The 22,777-nt window shown below is 48.9% G+C and overlaps 1 protein-coding gene across 1 annotated transcript in view; it reads left to right on the top strand.

Annotated features, from left to right (window-relative positions):
* The window catches only part of Cdc5 (cell division cycle protein 21), a 39,328-nt gene that overhangs the window by 6,019 nt on the left and 10,532 nt on the right, over nt 1–22,777 (top strand). Inside the window, exons 3-9 of the mRNA XM_077684038.1 lie at nt 623–784; nt 1,229–1,359; nt 2,329–2,657; nt 5,041–5,355; nt 7,717–7,888; nt 10,513–10,658; nt 15,768–15,945. Of these exons, the coding sequence (XP_077540164.1) occupies nt 623–784; nt 1,229–1,359; nt 2,329–2,657; nt 5,041–5,355; nt 7,717–7,888; nt 10,513–10,658; nt 15,768–15,945 (1,433 nt within the window). The remainder of the gene's footprint in view (nt 1–622; nt 785–1,228; nt 1,360–2,328; nt 2,658–5,040; nt 5,356–7,716; nt 7,889–10,512; nt 10,659–15,767; nt 15,946–22,777) is intronic.

The following is a 22,777-nucleotide window of genomic DNA, read 5'->3' as shown; positions in this document are numbered from 1 at the left end:
GAGTTACACAGGGTGAAAATGGCAGTTAGCCTAACGCTAGGTTGGCCAAAAAGTGCAAATCTGGAAAAATCGATTTGGTTTTGCAGCTCATGTTTTTATTCCGTAGCACTCGCGACATGGGGCTCAGGAATGTTAGAAAGCATGAGAAACGCTCTCTGGTGAGGGCAGTGGGACCTTGTGGCGTTTTTTCCTTGCCTTGAAGCTGGCGTTTGGGAGTGATTTTGGCGGCACAGTTTGGGCAGCAAAACGAATGTGTTGTGGCAAAAGATTGTTTTCCTCTTTTGCACATTCCAGATTGTAACCACACTTGGTGGGGATGTTTGTTACTAGATGAGGAATTGAGGGCAGCACAATCCTGGGAGTGGGTCTGGCTAATTTTGCTCGCATCTCCTCCTGATTGTTAGCGCAGCACGCGGCCTGCTTCATTGCAAAACAAGCGGTGTGGGCTCAATTTGGTGGATACAGCCTGGGTATTGGTGCTGCTGTTCGAAAGATCCAGAGGCAGAGAGACTTTGACTTGACGCGCTTGTTGGTTTGAGGTTAACTAAGAGGCGCTCGGCTGCACGTGCTCGGCTGCCCATCCGAGGGAGCGTGTGGATGAGTGGGGAGGGGTGTGCCGCAGGTACGAGTGGCTGGACCCGAGCATCAAGAAGACGGAGTGGACGCGGGAGGAAGAGGAGAAGCTGCTGCACCTGGCCAAGCTCATGCCCACCCAGTGGCGTACCATCGCGCCCATCATCGGCCGCACGGCCGCACAGTGCCTCGAGCACTACGAGCACCTGCTGTGAGTACAGTGGAGGGGGTGAAACGCTTGTAGCCCAGGTGTGGCTTTGGCGCATTGAACACCAGCAGTAATAAACGGACCTGTCAAAGAGCCAGGGTTTGCTTTTTCTAGGCCGTTTCGTCATCTTGGAACCCAACAGCCACCGTCTTAAAACAAAATCTTCCAACGAGCAAATGCGGGGAAAGGTTTCAGGGAGGGGGGGAGCTTCAATTCTGGGACCTTTTTGGCATTACTGGTGCAGCTATATACACACATTGCTGTGGGCAACACTTTTCCAACTTCCACAAGTCTCTCACTACACTATGTAATCCACTGAAGGGGAAAGCTTGCTTTATAATCAAATATCGTTTTCGTGTACGTGCTTGGTTATGTTTGTTTGTGAGTGTGGAGTAAATTGACTGCTTTTGTCATAGGCTTGAGTTCAGTGGGCTCTCGTTGCTGCAGAGACCAAGCGCAGAAGAAAGAAGAGGATGGAGACGCCCTTGATGACCCGCGCAAGCTGAAACCTGGTGAGATCGATCCCAATCCTGAGACGAAACCGGCTCGTCCAGACCCGAAAGACATGGACGAAGACGGTGAGTGTGCTTGCAATGTCCACTTGCCAATCGTAGCTCACAATTGAAAATACTCAATGTGGTCAGTCGTGAAGGCCTTCCAGATGGGCTGGTAGGCTTGAGTTACACCTCGGGGTGTAACTCAAGAAATATACGAATATATTTGAAAGTGAAAGTTAAGCGTATTTGCCGTGTGAGCATGGTTGGCACTTCCGTTCGTTGGCCTACAACTCTGTCTTTAGTTCTACTAGCATCACCTTTTGTTTTCTCTTCTTTTTTTTTTCATGGGCAAAGTGCTGCTTGTGCCTCACATTGTTAGTGTAGCGCTTATGCACGTTTGCAAAGGTACCCTTGCAGAAGTATTCTATGGGCACTGCATGCTAAATGCCACTCTCAACTTGCCGGTTTCTCGTGCAAAGCACATCTTTTCAAAGTGTGAACACTTGCGTGTCCTGAAAATGGTATGGAAAAGTAATTTGGTCTGGCGTAGCTTGGCTAGGCAATCTTAATTAATCTGGCCCATTTGGGACCAACAGAAGTTAGTTGGGTTGAATGTAAAGTTAGATTAGCTAGAGACGAAATATGTAGCGCTATGTTCGAGCAGGACCGAGAAATTTAGTTGTGTTAGGAAATCAAATAAATGTACTGTGGTCGAATAAGCAGACTTTGCTGTATTTGGAGATAATCGGAAACATGCGAGTGGAGCCAGCTTGCTTGGCTCTCTGGTTTGCCTATACCCCGCCCACCCTGTTGCTGGCAGTGGCTGACAGCAAAGCTGCCCCTTCAGCCTGACGCTTTATAATGCATATGGTTGGGGGGGACGTCCCATGATGGCGGTAATGGTGTGATGTGGATGTATTGCGGCTCACCATCATCGTCATCATCATTGCCACACACTGCTGCTAGCAATTGTGATGATGGGTTACGTGGACGAGCATGGGCTTGAAGCAAGGCGTGCCTCGTCGTCTCTGTCGTCCCCTGCTGCTGCAGAACTGGAGATGCTGTCGGAGGCCCGTGCCCGGCTGGCCAACACGCAGGGCAAGAAGGCCAAGCGCAAGGCGCGCGAGAAGCAGCTGGAGGAGGCGCGCCGGCTGGCCGCCCTGCAGAAGCGGCGCGAGCTGCGCATGGCTGGCATCGCGCTGCCCCCCCGGCGGCGCAAGCGGCACGCCATCGACTACAACAAGGAGATCCCCTTCGAGAAGCGGCCCGCCCCCGGCCTGCACGACACCTCCGACGAGGTGTACGACCCGGCCGAGACGGACTTCCGCCGCCTGCGTCAGCAGCACCTCGACGGGGAGCTGCGCAGCGAGAGGGAGGAGGTACCTTCCTCCACTCGATTGCCCGCTCCTTGGCTGGGGTGCCTATACTCCATGGGGGATGCCTACTGCATGAGCGCTATCCAAGAATAGGCATCTAAGCTGCTTGGAATGCAAAAACTAAAGAAAAATGTAAACAGGCTATACATATTTCGGCCCCTGACAGTGCTGGCTTATGGCCGAGTGGTCTGGAGCATTAGCCCCATGTTTTGCAATTCGCAAGTTCGAATCCCTGATGGTGCATGCTTTTTTTTTTTTAAGTTTATTTATTTGTGTGGTGTTTTCTATACTGAATTCACCATTTTGTGCTGCAACCTTCATTGCTCCACGAGCAAGTTCACAGAACGCGTGCAGACTGAGACTGATGCACTGGCAAGTTCTCGTTGACGTGGTGTTGCCATAAGCACGGACTGGTTTCGAGCACAGTCCCGAATCAGCCGACCCTTGGCTAGGTGCGAACACTCATCTTACGATACAGGCACGAGCCAGGCACGCTCCAAAGGTGGGCAAAGCACATCGTATCTGAGTGCCTCCGGTGACACGGAGGGCGTTCATCCACTGCGTACGCCTCAGCTAGTGATCGTTATGATTCCAAGTTGTGCTGGTAGGCTTATCTGATGCATTTTACAGCCGACAACATGGCAGAAGCATGGCATGCCGATTACTGAGAAATCGAGGATGCGCAGCCAACGATAATGTCAAATGCCAAGCATGTTTAACAGAACCGAAAACGAAGCTGCTTTTAATTCTAATCTTGGACATCGTCCAATCCCGTAGCACCTTCTATTGACGTCACTGCTTTAGTTGGTGCGGCTGCTGCAGCCCGCGCATGGTAGTTTTTCTTCCGTTGGGCTTTGTAAAATACGTACCGCCTTTCCAACCGGATAAACGATGAAAAGTGTGTTCAATTGAGCCTGCCTACACAGTGCAAGCAAGAACAGGAGCTTGACAAAATCACTTCAGTGTCCCTATAAGAACTGGCCATTTCAGCCGTATGAGGGCTTAGTCACAGCAACGGTGATCAACCATTGACTGAACAACACACTGCTCGACTGCAGCGCCCTTTCTTTCAGTGCACTTTCCCACTCTCAGGCGTGCAGTGGTTCCCTTCTGTTGCGAACAGGGCTGTGTGTTCAGGCTGCTGCTGTGGGGTTTCCCATAGGAGAAACGTTCGCGTATACAACATTGCAGTGTACCCGGGCTGGTGTGCTTCTGTCCTTAGACCTCCACTCCAGCTGCATGACCTGCCAAGGCAGGAGCCTCAGGGCACAGAACACTCCTGCTAGCGTTGCATAGGACATTTTGGAGGAAGCCAGATGGGATGGGACGGAGCCTGCTTGCGCTCATTGTGCCCTGCCCACGGAGCAAGAACAAGACAGGAATGGAAACAGCGCTTCCTAAACCCACCATGTTATGTTACAAGCAATTGGTCTAGGTTAAGCTAGCAGCATCTGCTGAGGAAAAGAAACTGCGCGGCCGCTGCGACCCACATTTCACTTCAGCCATCGGGTGCTGCTACCCTCTCCTTGTCCATTGCTGCTACAAAACTTTGTGGTGTGCGTTTGTTTGCATTGCGGCTTTATCTGCCAATATAAGGCTATAGAAATGAAGGAAGGGTGGCAGTTAAATTCCTTATCTTTCAGCAAAGCAGACACCCAGTATTCATTAACTATCTGCACAAAGATATGTATTCAGAGCGAGACGACAGACAAACTTAATAGCTGTCGTCCTCGGAAGTGGTGGCATCCAAATCTTCCGTGAGAGCGGGGAAGTCACACTCTCTCGCAATTTTGCATGCCTTCATCTGCATGATGTCGGCAGTAAGTGCCAGACTGTGACCTCTTCTCTCTTTGACGAAGTCCATCAGCACTTCTTTCACTTCGGGGAACACTCCCTTTCGAGGGCAACGGACCACCTTTCACGCCGTTACACAGGCTAAGACTTCTGTTTGCGCCAAAGACGCCCATTGCTGTCCAGAACGCCAAACATTCAACCCGCTGCGCAGTTGACAGTGACTTCCGCCTCTGCTATGACTTTTCCCTCGAAGGCTGCGTCATAGTGGCAATGACAAATGCCTGTTGCGCTGGTCGCGTCAATACGAAACTACTACTGGCTCAGCTCGTCCGAAGGCGTCTGCTGTGTCGCGGCTACTCAGTACACTTGCAGCTACCGAAATTGGGCACTTGCTGTCTGCCCCCTGCGTTTGTGTAAAATTTCACAAGTGTTATTCTGAAATCTCTGTGTTACGTTTCCAGCAGTGTTGTCGGGCTCTTTTGGAAGCTCGGAGATGGTTGACAGGCAGAAACAGAATCGCCCTGTTGCTGCACTGAGTTTGAACGAATGTTCCTGCTCGGGGTGGCTCACGTTGCTGCCCTCTTCCTCGCAGCGTGAGCGGCGCAAGGACAAGCAGAAGCTGAAGCAGCGCAAGGAGAACGACCTGCCGCCCTCGGTGCTGTCGGCGGAGCCTGTGCGCAAGCGGAGCAAGCTGGTGCTGCCCGAGCCGCAGATCTCGGAGCAGGAGCTCGAGCAGGTGGTCAAGCTGGGCCGGGCGAGCGAGACGGCCCGGGAGGCCGCCCACGAGGCCGGCCACGAGGCCTCCGAGGCCCTGCTGGCCGACTACAGCCTCACGCCGGGCAGTGCAGCCGCAGGCGCCCTGCGCACGCCCAGGGCACCCGCACTCAGCCGGGACACCATTCTGCAGGTGTGCACACGGGGGTGCTGGGGCACCCTTTGCTTTATTAAAGGGGCCATGCTCCTCGAAACAGCTTCTTTTTAATAATGAAGTTAGGAGGCTGGAATTCTCACAGCTTGTAAAGATTTAGCTCCTCTTGTCATATATGCAATCAGATTTCAAATATTTGCTCCGGGTGAAATTTTACACTGCATGACGTGCAGAAAAATGGCTTTCTTCTCCGCACTATTTTTTATAGTAAACATTTTTACTGAAAGCTTTAAAATAGCCTAGGTGGTTCATTATGAACTGCAGAGCATGCAAATCTACCTGCAAAAGCCTTATATTCATTTTCCTCACCATGAAAAATAAAGACTGGTAGTTTGCCTTTTCTTGCTTTGCATATTTTTGTTTTATGACCATCAGAAATATTTAAGGACGCAAATTGCATACTGAACAAGATTTCGGCACTCTACGTGTAACATCTATGATAAATTTCATTGCAATATGACAACTCCAAGTGGGAAAAATAGCACAAACTCAGAAGACTGACGAAAATGCCTAACTGAGAAAAACACAATTGAGAGATTATTTCTTTGTCAGATTTTTAGATTGTTGCTCAAACAACATGAAACTTGGTGGAGATATAGTCTGAAATGTCCACATTGAGGTCCTAAAGTCAGAATTCTCCTGCCGCATAAGTTGCACCCTCACGATTTTAGCAGGTGGAGTCCTCGGTACAGGCACACAATGGGATCTAGCCTTAGTGGTCAGCTTGGCAGACATCTGTCTGAGCCTCCGCTGGTCATTTGCATTGCTTAGCCTGACCAATTGTTCTAAAGGTTAAATTCCCAGTTCTTAGAGAGTGGCACAAAACCTGGACAGACGATCGTGTCCGATGCCAACCGCGCATGCAGTGAGTACCGCTTTCACATTGAATGCTATCACAGGGACTTTCAGTGCTGAGTTGAAAGTTGCAGCCTCCGCGGCCGATGGCGGCAGTGCGATGCGATGAGTAGACAACAAATCACTCCTGCAGGACACTCCAACTTTTTGCAATTTAGTTCCAGTACCGATGCGAGGCCCTTCCACTTGTTTGCGACCTCAACCACGACAGTTCGCACTTACGGCACGTCGCGCGCACATGGTGCTGCTCACAATGCCAGTCAGAGCGTTGACTTCGCAGATAACTGTGCTTGCACCATTACCATTGCCGGCTGTCTCCCCGCCTTGGAAGGCTGCCAACTTCTCCGAGGCGCTTGCACAGCCAATAGAGTCACTGATAAAATCAGCCTTGCCTGGTTGAGCCGCGCTCGCAACGCTTGAAGGCGCGTTGCCGTTAGGCCTCGCCGCGCCAATCGTGTCGGCGTTGGTCGTGGTCGTCGCGATGCTGCGCCGCTTGCGCTTTCCCTTGTACGGGCGGGAAGTCCGGTACTTGCGGCGACGAAAGTCACTCTTCTCACTGTTCATGATTAAAAACTCATGATAAGGAAATAAAAAACATAGCGCGAAGTGTAGTGGGCGGAACGATGGAGGCGATGGCAGCTCACAAGCGGCGAGAGCCAATGGCGGTCCCAATTTTGAATCACGTGATTTAATTAAGGGGGGACGCGGCTTTCAACGTCGGAAAAATGACCAAAACATTGTTTTTTTGAAACCCACATATTCGGCTTCTATGTTTTCTATTCTGTGGGTCTGCAAAGTTTTTCCGCTGAAAAGTGTCGCGAAGTGGCATAAAAAAGTACTTTTGCCACGCGCGGCGACAAACTATCAGCGCAAAAGGGCGAAAAAACGGCAATTTTCGGAGCGACGGTGCCACCAGGCGCGGCCATTTTGATATCATTAGATCGGCCGAGCAATCGTCTTTCCGGTTCCGCTCGTCGCTTTTATCTTCGTTCATTCACAAATGCACAAACGACAGAAAAGAAACGACGCACAAACGAAGCTAGAAATAGATGCTGAAGTGCTATTGCCCCTCTGGTCGGGGCACACTAAAACGACCCTCTTGATTGGGGGTCGCGGCGCAACGCAAGATGGCTGCCGCCTGAACTGCGTAGCGTGCAGTTTGAGTTCATTTTCGCTGCTTCGCTTGGCCAAATTTCTGTTTAGTCTGTGGTATTCAACACGGACGTTATCGCGATGGGTATGCCTGAGATCACGAGCCAGATTACGGGAAGTTGTGTGGCTCGAAAGGGGGAGGTCATCGAACGCTTCGTAGTGCGCGTGACTCTACCGTTGCCAGACTTCGGAGGGTGATGCGGTGTGCGCGCTTGTGATAGCGGTTCGTGAAGTGATTGTGCCTACTGCTTTGTTGTCGTGGGTGCTGTTTGTAGCCACGTGGCAGTGTTTGTGGGTCTCCGAAGCGTCTTGTGGTCGTGCCGCCCCGTGCAGGAGGCGCAGAACATCATGGCCCTGACCAATGTGGACACGCCCCTGAAGGGGGGCCTCAACACGCCCCTCCACGAGACCGAGCTGAGTGGCGCCACGCCCAAGAAGACCCCCTCCCAGACGCCCAACAGCCTCATCGTCACCCCCTTCCGCACACCCGGCGGGGGACCCGAAGGTGGCCCACATTGCCTCTTTCATTGACCCGCTTTCGGGGTGCTGAGAGAACTTTTTTGTGTGTGCGCAAAACGTACCGTATTTTCTGGTCTATAAGTCGCACCCCTCTCAAAATGACAGTTTTCCAGAAAAAAAAAAACTTATGTAAGTCACACCGGTGTATAAGACGCACCAGTGTACATAGTGCATGGTGTACAAAACGCACCATGAGGTAAACTCTCAGAGGATCAGTTCGTTAGAAAGTGTGGCGAAAGTACATGGTTGCGGCGGCTGCTGCCCCTGAACACATCCCCCGGTAAGCAGTGCTAGACACGTGCAACTACTGTCCAAAATCTAGACAGAATTAACTTCTCAAAAATGGTTTATTGACGCACACAGATAGCATGTACTTACAGATGGTGTTTAGGCAAAACCATTGAAGCCTTCTTCCTCCGACTCGCTCCGAAAAAAAATTATCAATTTCAAAATTTTTGTTCAAGCATAAAAAAAAGCACTAAAATTGTGTATAAGAAACCACCAGTAGTAGAAAAAATCTTGAATATACATTTTGTAGGTAAACATTTCAAAAGCCATCCTACAAGAAAACTTGAGTTGCGGGGAATAATTTGTCACATACAGTGTAGACAACTTGAACATATGTAATTAAAGCTGCGAAAATCTTATAGGCGGTACCGTACTATAAACAACACATGCACGAATCAAGACGTATCGCAAGATATCTTTGAATCATTCTTTGTTTATCATAACTCAAACGAAGACCACTAAGGTACGTCACCACCCTTGAAAAGGCAGTATTAAAAAAGATACAATTTTTTTATTGTTATATTTCGAGAACTCCCAAACATTCAAAAATGTCCTGCAGAAAGAATCATGTTCTTATCTTGGTTATAACTAGTTCAAAAGTTATAGCCAATGTTGTGACAGCTGGTGAATGGTTCTGAAACCGAACGAAAGTGGTGCGGTGACAGAAACTGATAACACAGCGAATATCAGCGGCATAAATTAAAAAAATTTTCTGGTATCTTTTAGTCTGATACGTAAAAGAAAAACATTGCTTTAAATTTCTGTAACGGGGATGCGTGACCCCACAAGCGTCTCTGTTGTTTAATTTATGCGCGCTTTATGCTCCTCCTGTGAATGCTACTGGGCTCGTCCTTTTTGTGGGTATTCTTAGTAGAAACAGTAATAACGTAGGCTGGACGTTTTAATAGAAAGGCTACAGAAGCGAAAGTTTCGTTTCAATTGGTACACTGTGAATGCTCCGACTGAAGATCATGTGAACATGAATGTATGGATTTGTGCTGCAAAGCTTGGGTACTTGGAGGACAATTGTGCGGTGCTGTTGCGAGAACCTTTACTGCAAGGTCATAGGATTATAGGTAAGCGGGCCCTATCTGTTTTTGCACAACTGGATTGGGTGGACCAAGAAGTCCACCCGAGCTACTTTTTGGTGTATATTACGCTGTGTGACGCTTCAACGATAGCAATAGAAATACAGCAGATATTTTGAGGGACGTGGGCGTCGGACCTGGCCACCACACTCTTGTAGCATTTTATACCACTGACCAGTAATCAATTAACCAGTGCCTGTTTCGCTATATGCTATGCTCGAGCAAGCGACAGTGGCCATTGAACGGGAATGTGAGTGCTGCGTTGTTGAATGGAACGCCATTAGTTTAGCAGTTTCATGGACAGTTGAACTGCTATATTGAAGAACTCTCGGAGCCTTTGTGCCATCATTAACAATAAAAATTTTGGTGTTGTTTTTCTAGAGACTGGTTGTGCACGTTTTCGTTTTAAATTATTTGCATTTATGTAAAAATTTATTGTACTCGTATTTCCGACATTGGAAGCCTAAAACGTCGTTTTGCCTGCCTGTTTTTGGGTCCTAAAACGCGCTTTTTCAATGCCTAATAATCCGGCCTGTAGTTATTACCCCAGGGAAGGGCTGTTTTCATCACTGCACGGCTAAAGTAGTCTTGTTCCACTATGCTTTCATGCTTCGCTGCTCATTCTACATGGGCAAGTTCTTATCTGGTTGGCATTTCCCTCGCTGTAATTTGACCCCTTTGTGCAGTGCACTGAGGAGGTGGCGCCATGTGTGACAGTAATGCAAGCTTTGCCTTCCGGCAACACGGGGTCGCCACCCACATTTCACCCTCTTGCTAGTAATGTGCCGCGAGAGTGGTCAAGCCGGAACGAAGCACCATCACAGAACGGCGAGTCAGCTGTTGCTGCGTGTGCTGTTACCACTGCCGTCACCAGTTGCAGTTGGCAGCAATCTTCTGGCTCCAGTGTTGGGGTTTGATGCGGGGCACTTGGCCCTCGTGCACCCTTATCATCAGTCGCAGACTACTCAAGCGGTACAGTCCTCACGATGGCAAGTTTCCGGTGCAGTCATTATGCGAGGGGTGAAAAATGGACTTCTGGATAACCAGGGTCGAAGGTGGGACCACTATTCGATTAAATACAGCTTTACACAAAATTCTGTTGCTGCTTCTTAAACTTAACTGAGTGAGTTCAGGCACCGTAGCGGAACGGCATGGCGCGTAAAAGCCAAAGTGAGTGAAAGGATCTCCGAGGTGTTGTGTCTGAGCGCATCAATTCCCATTTCTTGACCTGCAGGAATGACACCGAGGGGAGGTCGGACACCGGGATCCACTGTTGTCACGACACCACAGTCCAGTGCGACACCGCTGAGGGACAAGCTGAACATCAACCCAGAGGACCACCTCGATTTTGACTCCAGTCAGTCGGCCAAACACTTTCAGGTCAGAGCAGCTATGGCTTGCTAGATGAGCTGGGAAAAGTTGGGGTCACTCTTTCGTGCTCTGGGCTGCGGTAGTTGTCCAATTTTTGTGCGTAATCTGTCAGTGCAGTAGCACCAGCATAGTGACATTACCAGGCATGGTCAGTGTGAGGGAGAAGTATTGCCGGGATGGACTCGTCAGTCCCGCTGTCGCATTTGAAGAGAGCACAAGACCTGCTATACTCGGTTACAACTCAAGAACGGCGCCACCTCATGTAGTGTATCACTCCGCCAAAGCGCCGGACCCGTGACGTCAGTGCGCGCGCGTTTTGAAAGGGGTTTGCTTTGAATGCGTGATATCGTCTGCCTTGTCTCACGAAGTTTGTTTGTCGTCACTGGAGTCTTTTATAAGCATATTAAGTCCAAAAAATCACGGGAACAGCTCACGCCATGCTCAAAATATTCCCAGTAATGTCCTACTTACGCCACGCGGAGAAACATCCGGCTACGGTGATAAGGCACAGCGGCAACTTCTGGTGCCGTTCTTAAGGGGGGACGCGGCTTTCAACTTCGGAAAAATGACCAAAACATCGTTTTTTTGAAACCCGCATATTCGGCTTCTATGTTTCCTATTCTATGCGTCTGCAAAGTTTTTACGCTGAAAAGCGTCGCAAAGTGGCATAAAAAAATACTTTTGTCAGGCGCGGTGACAAACTATCAGCGCAAAAGGGCGAAAAAACGGCAATTTTCGGAGCGCTCTATCTCCGCAACGGTGCCACCGGGCGCGGCCATTTTGATATGGTTAGATCGGCCGAGCGATCGTCTTTCCGGTTCCGCTCGTCTCTTTTATCTTCGTTCATTCACAAACGCACAAACGGCAGAAAAGAAACGACGCACAAACGAAGCTAGAAATAGATGCTGAAGCGCTATTGGTCCTCCGGTCGGGGTGCAGAACAGCGACCCTCCTGATTGGATGTCACGGGCGCAACGCAAGATGGCGGCCGCCTGAGCTGCGTAGCGAGCGGATTGAAATCATTTTCGCCGCTTCGCTCGGCCGAGTTTCTGTTCAATCTGTGGTATTCAACACGCACGTTATCGCGATGGGAATGCCTGAGATCGCGAGCCAGATTACGGGAAGTTGTGTGGCTCGAAAGGAGGAGGTCATCGAACGCTTCGTGGTGCGCGTGACTCTACCGTCGCCAGACCCCGGAGGGTGACGCGGTGTGCGCGCTTGCGATAGCGGTTCGTGAAGTGAACTTTTAGTCGGGTTTGCGATGTTTACACGCTTAGTTATTGCTGTGTTTTGACTGTGGACTCGCTAGCCTTGAGAAAGAAACGGTCGACGCGTCAAACGCGCTGGCGCGCACGGCATAGCCGACGCGCATTGGAGCAGCACATGACTGGGCAACCGGTTACGATTGAACGCCAGTAGTTGTAATTAATGCCTGCGACGTTAGATTTAATCTTAAAAGCGACCTGACCAGCCATATCAGGTATAATTAAAGTTCGATATGTCGCGGTAAGCGTGCGCTGCGATGCGCGCGAGCCATATCGCCCGTATTGCGCAACGTTTCCCGTGCACTTGTAATTTTCATGCAAACAGGTTTTAGTTAGTAATATAGGAATAAAAATATGTTCTCTGCATTAAAAATGTACGTTACTGTCGCAGCATTTAACAGTGATTTTTTAGGGAAATTATTGATACCATTGCTTAGGGCATATATACTGGCTTTGCTGCTAGAAATATTGGATGCCTTGAATGTCAAAAGTATTAAAAAGATATGCTCTTGCATTGAAGTTGGGAGTTATGCAGAATACTCTACCAAGCTTCAAAGTAGCTCATTTTCATCCTTGTGATATGCAAACTTTTGGCAATGAACACCTGCACGTATCAGTACTAAGTTGCTGTGCCAGGCAAGATGATAAAACATAAAAAAAAGCCAAAAATGTTCAAATTTAAGTAAAAAAAATGCTCAACTTGTTGCCATGGTGACAACACTGCAAAAGGAGGCTGTTCAGTGCGATACAGCCAACCAGCTAACCTACTTTGCATTGAAAGCCCATTGAAACCCATCTCCCCCTTCGTTTGGTCTGCAAAGTGGCGTATGTACTCTTTACGGAGGAGCTGAAAATGATGTTTTCTGGAAAGAAAAAGGCTGTAAAAGGCACTCCAATTTCAAGGCAAGGCATTCCAGAAGCCCCATGTTCAAAAGGACATGAAAGGCTACAACCGTGACGACTTTTGATAAGTGAAACCTATGTTGCAACTTCGGAAGCTGTTTTCTCAAAACAGTTTTTTTTGCCACCTTCGTCGCTTGTACCAGGGATTTTTTTGTGACCGCTGGGTCTATTTTGATTTCGTTTCTTGCGTTACATTCCTTGATAAACAGTTCAGGTCGTGACACTCTTGGTTTTCCAGATTTGTTTTTTGTGATTTTTTTATTCAAATAATCGTTCACAGTCAACATGCCTATTGCACATTAACCTCTAAAAAAATGAAAACTAAAAAACATTGTGTTGTAAAAAAAAAATTCTAAAACTGTCACGACCTCGTCCATTCATTTGGGAATGCAAAGCACTCCGAACAAGTTTTCTATCGTGTTTTATAAGCTGCTCAAGCTCGGTACAAGCGGAACAGAAAGAAAATTTAATACATAAAAAAGTTTTCAAAATATTAGTTTGAAATTTTTATGGTGTTATCACGGAAGCATTTCCAGTTGCTGTGCCAATTTTCATCAAAATCCACAAAGAAATAAAAAAGTTGATTTTGAAAGCCACGTCCCCCCTTAAGGGGGGACGCGGCTTTCAACTTCGGAAAAATGACCAAAACATCGTTTTTTTGAAACCCACATATTCGGCTTCTATGTTTCCTATTCTGTGCGTCTGCAAAGTTTTTACGCTGAAAAGCGTCGCAAAGTGGCATAAAAAAATACTTTTGTCAGGCGCGGTGACAAACTATCAGCGCAAAAGGGCGAAATAACGGCAATTTTCGGAGCGCTCTATCTCCACAACGGTGCCACCGGGCGCGGCCATTTTGATATGGTTAGATCGGCCGAGCGATCGTCTTTCCGGTTCCGCTCGTCTCTTGTATCTTCGTTCATTCACAAACGCACAAACGGCAGAAAAGAAACGACGCACAAACGAAGCTAGAAATAGATGCTGAAGCGCTATTGGTCCTCCGGTCGGGGCGCAGAACAACGGCCCTCCTGATTGGATGTCGCGGGCGCAACGCAAGATGGCGGCCGCCTGAGCTGCGTAGCGAGCGGATTGAGTTCATTTTCGCCGCTTCGCTCGGCCGAGTTTCTGTTCAATCTGTGGTATTCAACACGCACGTTATCGCGATGGGAATGCCAGAGATAACGAGCCAGATTACGGGAAGTTGTGTGGCTCGAAAGGCGGAGGTCATCGAACGCTTCGTGGTGCGCGTGACTCTACCGTCGCCAGACCTTGGAGGGTGACGCGGTGTGCGCGCTTGTGATAGCGGTTCGTGAAGTGAACTTTTAGTCGGATTTGCGATGTTTGCACGCTTAGTTATTGCTGTGTCTTGACTGTGGCTCGCTAGCCTTGAGAAAGAAACGGTCGACGCGTCAAACGCTGCGGCGCGCACGGCATAGCCGACGCGCATTGGAGCATCACATGACTGGGCAACCGGTTACGATTGAACGCCAGTAGTTGTAATTAATGCCTGTGACGTTAGATCTAATCTTAAAAGCGACCTGACCAGCCATATCAGGTGTAATCAAAGTTCGATATGTCGCGGTAAGCGTGCGCTGCGATGCGTGCGAGCCATATCGCCTTTCTTGCGCAACGTTTCCCGTGCACTTGTAATTTTCATGCAAACAGGTTTGAGTTAGTAATATAGGAATAAAAATATGCTCTCTGCATTAAAAATGTACGTTACTGTGGCAGCATTTAACAGTGATTTTTTTTATGGAAATTATTGATACCATTGCTTAGGGCATACTGGCTGTGCTGCGAGAAATATTGGATGCCTTGAGTGTCAAAAGTAGTAAAAAAATATGCTCTTGCATTGAAGTTGGGAGTTATGCAGAATACTCTACCAAGCTTCAAAGTAGCTCATTTTCATCCTTGTGGTATGCAAACTTCTGGCAATGAACACCTGCACGTATGAGTACTAAGTTGCTGTGCCAGGCAAGATAAAACATAAAAAAAGCCAAAAATGTTCAAATTTAAGTAAAAAAAATGCTTAACTTGTTGCCATGGTGACAACACTGCAAAAGGAGGTTGTCCAGTGCGATACAGCCAACCAGCTAACCTACTTTGCATTGAAAGCCTATTGAAACCCATCTTCCCCTCCGTTTGGTTTGCAAAGGGGGTATGTACTCTTCACGGAGGAGCTGAAAATGATGTTTTCTGGAAAGAGAAAGGCTGTAAAAGGGACTCCAATTTCAAGGCAAAGCCTTCCAGAAGCCCCATGTTCAAAAGGACATGAAAGGCTGCAACCGTGGCGACTTTTGATAAGTGAAACCTATGTTGCAACTTCGGAAGCCGTTTTCTCAAAACAGTTTTTTTTGCCACCTATGTCGCTTGTACCAGGGATTTCTTCGTGACCACTGGGTCTATTTCGATTCCATTTCTTGCATTACATTCCTTGATGATCAGTTCAGGTCGTGACACTTTTGGTTTTCCAGATTTGTTTTTTGTGACTTTTTTATTCAAATAGTCGTTCACAGTCGACATGCCTGTTGCACATTAACCTCTAAAAAAATGAAAACTAAAAAATATTGTTTTGTAAAAAAAAAATTCTAAAACTGTCACAACCTCGCCCATTCATTTGGGAATGCAAAGCACTTCGAACAAGTTTTCTATCGTGTTTTATAAGTCGCTCAAGCTCGGTACAAGCGGAACAGAAAGAAAATTTAATAAATAAAAAAGTTATCAAAATATTGTCTTGAAATTTTTGTGGTGTTATCACAGAAGCATTTCCAGTTGCTGTGCCAATTTTCATCAAAATCCACTCAGAAATAAAAAAGTTGATTTTGAAAGCCACGTCCCCCCTTAAGTTGTCACCGAGTATAGTAGGGCAGCCATGGAGAAAACTGCCGTCAGTTGGCCTGTGCATGGATGCGGGTTCTCAGCGGTGTTTCGTGCCTGCCTTGTGGCCCCACAGAAGCAGACGAAGCAGCACCTGCTGAAGGCCCTGTCGTCGCTGCCGGCCCCCAAGAACGACTACGAGATCGTCGTGCCCGAGGAGGACCCCAGTGCCCAGGAGCCAGAAGCCACGGAGGCGTTTGTCCAGGACCAGGCGGACATGGATGCCGCCAAGGAGCAGCAGAGGCTCGAGAAGTGTGAGGCGGCGTTGCCCCTGGGGCATCCTGGGAACGGGGCCCGGGGGGGGGGGGGCTCTGAGCAGGGGCGTAGCCAGAAGTATTTTTCCCGGGGTGCTTCATACCACCGGTAAAAACTGCACCCGAACAATACCTTAGTAATTCTTGTTTTCACCATGGTCAGTTTAATCTTCCTGTGCACATTTTCATGTGTGGAAGGTGGTGTGCAAACTGCATGGGCGAAAAAAGGCTGAAAGAGGGAAGGTGGGGATTCTGACACTGAAGCAGCCCCCCTGGCTACGCCTCTGGCTCTGAGGTCCGAGGAAAGCTTTTGACTTGATAGGAAAGCAGGGTTCAATAGCACTGCCTAATTTTGGACGGAGGGCAGTTGGAGATGGCAGCGGAGTCTACAGCGGGTGCTCTCCAGCACATGACGCCTGACCCTTCACTTGCTTCCTATTCTAAACTCGCTCCAAACCTCCCGTGGCAGCAGTGAATTTCTGGGACAAAAGTGACCTAGCACTGGCTCTTCTGCCACCCATTCAAAAGCTGCGTGCACCTACTCGACTCGGAGTCTCATTGACACGGTTTTTAAATGCAGAGCATTTCAGTAACTCACGATGTCACCCGCGTTGACGTCCGTAGTCCGCACCGTCGTTGTCCCTACTATATAAAAAAAAAATACTATCCGGCACCCGGTTTCGATTCCTCGACCCTGCGGGCGGAACGCAATGTACATGGTGCTCTACCCACTGCGCCACAAAGCCGACACAGAATGGGACGCTAAGAACGCGCCTTATATCGTTGACTCATTCAAATTACTGCTGACGAGCGCTCTCTCGTCAGCAGTTGCCACAAGTGCAACAACATTAATGTAACGCAAACTACTTAACGTCGTGCGCCCCCGGAAATGCTCTGCATTTGATCGTGCCCCTCGCGAGGGGGATGTTTCACTGCGTCTTCTCTCGGTCGCGGGACCCGTGGCGCCATCTGGCGGAGGCGCGGCACAACTCGTAGCACTTTGAAAAGATGCGGCGCCAGCCAGCTGTGTGTGTGCGTGCCGCACTTTTTTGGGGTTTGATCTGTTACTGGTTGACATTTGGTATCCGTAACACCATGGACGCATGGCTGCGAGAGCCAGCAATAAGCGGTCTCTGTACGCAAGAAAGGGATTTATTTGAAGACATTTTATGTAAAGTATACTAACCATATCTTGCAAAGCATCCTGTTATACTACAGTCTACGCTCGTTACAGCGGATCCGGCAACAACGGACTTTCGCTTACAACAGACCATTTCTGTTGGTTTGTCTGGCCCCCATGCATTTTAAATGGAGTCCACTCCGCTCATAACGGACCCAGCTAGAGCAGACTATCGGCTACAACAGACTAAATATTAGGCGAAAATTGTTTCGACTGAATGTTTATAGCGGACTTCCGCGAGGCCGGCACCCAATGTGCTTTTTTTTTTTGTTTATTTTGGCAAGAAAACTGTTATGTCTGGCAACATTGCTGGCAGCCGGGTCATTGGCGCAGCCAAGCCAAGCCAATGCCAGTGGCTTTTTTTGTGCGACCAGCGGCATGAGCGGCAGGGTAGCTGATTTCGCTGTTGGATAAATTAAGCATAATTAACGCTGTTGAACATGGGTGAAAAACTGCCGACATCGCCAGAAGTACAGGCCTGTCTAAGCAGACAATCCGCTCTACCATCAAGAACAAGGCCGCTGCCGATAAACGCGACTTCGGTGAGATTGAAAACAGGGCTATCGAATACTCGAAGTGGTGCACTCGGAGGCGAGTCTGCCCTCGTCAGTTTTTTTTATGTAATAAAAACTGGTTAAGTGAATTTCGGGTTTTATTATCCCCACGCATGCATCGTTCCCATTCCGTTCAGGGGAAAAAGGAAAAATGCTTCAAGTAGGGGGGTTGTTCCCCATCCATTGTGTGCAATCTGCCAGTAACAGTGCGCAGTCCAACTGGTATAACTTTCAATTTTACAGCTGTCCGTCATCAGATTATTTCATTACAGCTGTTTCAATGACCAGACTAAAATCGCTAAAAATGTGGGAGCTGCCTTGAGGGAACGTCAGGCAGCGATCCGATTTGTTGACAAACGGTTTCGGGAAAACCTGCCTCGTCATGAGGGGATTTAAAAGAGCCTAGCTAATGCTGATGGCCACGCCTGATGTTTTATAGCTGGTTAATAATTGCGCCTAGTTATATTCTTGCTTTATTTGCTCAGCTCATCGTGCGCCTTTACACGCTTGACCGCATGCGCGAGGTCTTTTCCAAGTGCGGGTGCTAAGCTTTGGAAATGGTGTTTACGCGATTCTTTGCCCTCGCGGGAATGCTGTGCAGAGGTGCTGCAGGCGTGTAGAAAGAACAAGGTGTATGTACTATGTATATGCAATATCGTCAAAGTACCCACTTTAGGGCTCATACCCCCCCCCTTCCCGTCGGATACTGCATACTTCGGCTACAGCGGACGTTTTTTTCCGGATTCAGAGGGTCCGTTGTAACGGGCGTAGACTGTACTAGCACGATGATGAATACTGTGGTACGCGCCATGCTTGGACAGCCTTCCACATGTGACTGCCATGTCTACAGCGCCAAGGTGGGAGGCAGGCAAGAGACAGAGGCAACCAGTGCAAATCCTCCCAGGGTGGTTTATTCCCATAAGTGCTCACGTCTTTGAGGAGTTGCGGGGACCCAGTGCCACCAGTGGGCGATGTTTGGACCCAGCCGCTGTGCTGCTGCTGCCGCTGCCTGCACTGGCTGTCCAGAGCCCGTCTCTCCTCTTGCAAGACTGTGGTGCCATCTCATGGGGGCCCCTCCTAACCGTCGCAGTGGAAAACTGCTCTGCTTGACATTACATACTGGGCACGCAGTGGCTCAGTGGCTGAGGTGGTGTGCTGCTGAGCTTGAGGAGGACGCAGCGGCCACTTTGCTGGTGGAGGCGAAAAGCGACAATGCCCGTGTGTTTGAGGTTGCAGTGCACTGTAAAGATGTTCAGAATTAATCCGGAGCCCTCCACTATGGCACGCCTGATTGCCTGTGTAGTATCGGCGTGTTAAGGGGGGACGCGGCTTTCAACTTCGGAAAAATGACCAAAACATCGTTTTTTTGAAACCCACATATTCGGCTTCTATGTTTCCTATTCTATGCGTCTGCAAAGTTTTTAGGCTGAAAAGCGTCGCAAAGTGGCATAAAAAAATACTTTTGTCAGGCGCGGTGACAAACTATCAGCGCAAAAGGGCGAAAAAACGGCAATTTTCGGAGCGCTCTATCTCCGCACCGGTGCCACCGGGCGCGGCCATTTTGATATGGTTAGATCGGCCGAGCGATCGTCTTTCCGGTTCTGCTCGCCTCTTTTATCTTCGTTCATTCACAAACGCACAAACGGCAGAAAAGAAACGACGCACAAACGAAGCTAGAAATAGATGCTGAAGCGCTATTGGTCCTCGGTCGGGGCGCGGAACACCGACCCTCCTGATTGGATGTCACGGGCGCAATGCAAGATGGCGGCCGCCTGAGCTGCGTAGCGAGCGGGTTGAGTTCATTTTCGCCGCTTCGCTCGGCCGAGTTTCTGTTCAATCTATGGCATTCAACACGGACGTTATCGCGGTGGGAATGCCGGAGATAACGAGCCAGATTACGGGAAGTTGTGTGGCTCGAAAGGAGGAGGTCATCGAACGCTTCGTGGTGCGCGTGACTCTACCGTCGCCAGACCCCGGAGGGTGACGCGGTGTGCGCGCTTGCAATAGCGGTTCGTGAAGTGAACTTTTGGTCGGGTTTGCGATGTTTACACGCTTAGTTATTGCTGTGTTTTGACTGTGGGCTCGCTAGCCTTGAGAAAGAAACGGTCGACGCGTCAAACGCTGCGGCGCGCACGGCATAGCCGACGCGCATTGGGGCAGCACATGACTGGGCAACCGTTTACGATTGAACGCCAGTAGTTGTAATTAATGCCTGCGTCGTTAGATTTAATCTTAAAAGCGACCTGACCAGCCATATCAGCTGTAATCAAAGTTCGATATGTCGCGGTAAGCGTGCGCTAAGATGCGCGCGAGCCATATCGCCTTTCTTGCGCAACGTTTCCCGTGCACTTGTAATTTTCATGCAAACAGGTTTGAGTTAGTAATATAGGAATAAAAATATGTTCTCTGCATTAAAAATGTACGTTTGTCGCAGCATTTAACAGTGATTTTTTAGTGAAATTATTGATTCCATTGCTCAGGGCATACTGGCTTTGCTGCGAGAAATATTGGATGCCTTGAATGTCAAAAGTAGTAAAAAAATATGCTCTTGCATTGAAGTTGGGAGTTATGCAGAATACTCTACCAAGCTTCAAAGTAGCTCATTTTCATCCTTGTGGTATGCAAACTTTTGGCAATGAACACCTGCACGTATGAGTACTAAGTTGCTGTGCCAGGCAAGATGATAAAACATAAAAAAAAGCCAAAAATGTTCAAATTTAAGTAAAAAAAATGCTTAACTTGTTGCCATGGTGACAACACTGCAAAAGGAGGCTGTTCAGTGCGATACAGCCAACCAGCTAACCTACTTTGCATTGAAAGCCCATTGAAACCTATCTCCCCCTTCATTTGATCTGCAAAGTGGGGTATGTACTCTTCACAGAGGAGCTGAAAATGAATTTTCTGGAAAGAGAAAGGCTGTGAGAGGCACTCCAATTTCAAGGCAAGGCATTCCAGAAGCCCCATGTTCAAAAGGACATGAAAGGCTACAACCGTGACGACTTTTGATAAGTGAAACCAGAGTCCTTCAATGCTTTACTGGTCACGAAACTGCTCCGTAACTCAATGGGAGAGCTTCATATGCTGCATTTGGCCGCCGCGCGGTGGCGCCACCCTCTCACTGAGGTCACTCCTCGGGCGGCGTTGCGCTGGCTCGAACGGCGGAGCCGCGGCGAGTTGTGTTTGTCTTGTGCGGGGAAAAAAATGTAACGTGCATATCGCACTCTTGTGATGCCACTTAAATAGTGCAATGACGATGCCGAACATGTGTTGCGTCCCGGGATGTCGTTCCTTGTACAACGATACCACAGAAAATGTTTCCTTGTTCTGTTGACCGAGCGACGGTCAGCTGTGTGAGAAATGGAGGGGTGCCACTCCAAGGCAAGCAACGGGAGATTTCAGCTTCGATTATAAGTGTCGACAGTGTGTGGAAATGCACTGTGTGTGAGAATGGAAAAAGCAATGTACCCTTTTGAGAGCATCGTGGGCCTAGAATTGTACAAGGGTAACTTGAAGCCGGATATTTGTCATATCAGTCAGGTTGTAGCGGTGCTTCATTACCTGTTTGTAAACTCGTATTACCTTGCGCACAGGCTCGCGTGTAAAAAAGCTTTGGGACATCCTTGTGCTTTTACTTTTCATATTTCCGCGAATTATCCCTTAGGGTTCGTTTTGTTTGTTTTGTAACCGCGCGTGGCCGATTCCGGTTTCTTATCTGGCGTTTCAACCGGAGCGCCCGTTTGCTTTTTTTGTCGTACGTCCCATCGGGCAATATTGTTTGATATGGAAAGGGTGCCACCTTGTCGCAAACTGATTTTTTGTTTCTTCGACTATGTTCTCGATCTGTTTCCATGGATCTGAAATTAATAACGTTCCAAGAGTAATGCATGCATAGCAAACGCCGCGCAACTCACTTTATCGACGTTCATCTGTTCACGTCACACTGCGGACTGCTTCTTAGACGTTTGTGTTTCATTCTAGTCTTTTGTAATGCAGGAGATCGCTAGCTCGCTGCGTTCAGAAAAGCTTTGCGTCGTTCTTGGCTACGTGGCAATATTCTGTTTCCTCCGTGTGCTGCACATCGCAGCACGAAAAAATAAATATTTGTACGCTGGACCACGCTCTTTTAAATGCGGAGCATTTCTTAGGCTCGCCTGGTCCTGCGTCGTTGATGGCGGCGCCGTCCACACGCTCACTGCACATGCGCAACTCTCCTCCTTACACCCACAGCTGCGCGATACTACACTATAAAAAAAAGAAATAGCTAGCGGCACCCGGTTTCGATCCCACGGCTCTCTGGCCGCAACGGGAGGTACGCGGTGCTCTTCCCACTACGCTACAAATCCGGGACAGGAGCAAATGCTACGAACGCGCCTTATGTCCTTGACTCATTCAAACTACGTCAAGAAGCTACTGATACAACGAAGGCACGTGAAGCTGAACGTCAACGGAAACGACGAAGTGAAAACTTTAGAGGGGGATGCTGAATTTCCCGTGGGAAAGCTGTGGCGGGAAGCGCCACGCGCCTTGCATCTCAACCAGCCCCGTCCGCAGCGCCTCTGATGCCGATTGCGGCAGGATTGGCCAACCAAAGAATCCATCACGAGATAGGTTCGCGTTCAACCACCGTCGTCATCTTCCCGTAGGGGAACCGCCGAAGAAGAAGAAGAACGGGAAGACAAAGCTGCGAAGAGGAGGGCGTGTACATTGCTCTCAACCGGTGCACCAATGTCAACAACCTTTACCTCACCAAAGCTGACGGAGACTACCGATTCTACCACAGAGACAACATCGACAAGAACATGATGGACGAGTTTCGGCGCCTCGAGAACCACCGCCTACTCACCGTAACACAACAGCACTTGCGTGCCTTTTCCACCGGTGTGGACCGGGACGCAGAATTCCCTCTGGCGCTAGTAAAAACCAGATCACTCAACATAACGGCAACACAATGGAACCACACGGAACCGCCACGATGCTTCGCATCCTCATCAGGGTTCCCCACGGGAAGATGGTGTAGAGAGAGAGAGAGAAAGCTCTTTATTAGAGGAAAGCAGAGAGGTCTGCCGGCATGTTGACGCCGACATGCTACTCTGCGGGG

This window comes from Haemaphysalis longicornis, unplaced genomic scaffold (genome assembly GCF_048455015.1).
Source record: "Haemaphysalis longicornis isolate Haplotype H1 unplaced genomic scaffold, Haemaphysalis longicornis Haplotype H1 scaffold_9, whole genome shotgun sequence".
Classification (NCBI taxonomy): Eukaryota; Metazoa; Arthropoda; class Arachnida; order Ixodida; family Ixodidae; genus Haemaphysalis; species Haemaphysalis longicornis.
Note: the sequence above shows the minus strand (reverse complement) of the source record. Positions and strands in the feature narration are given on the sequence as shown.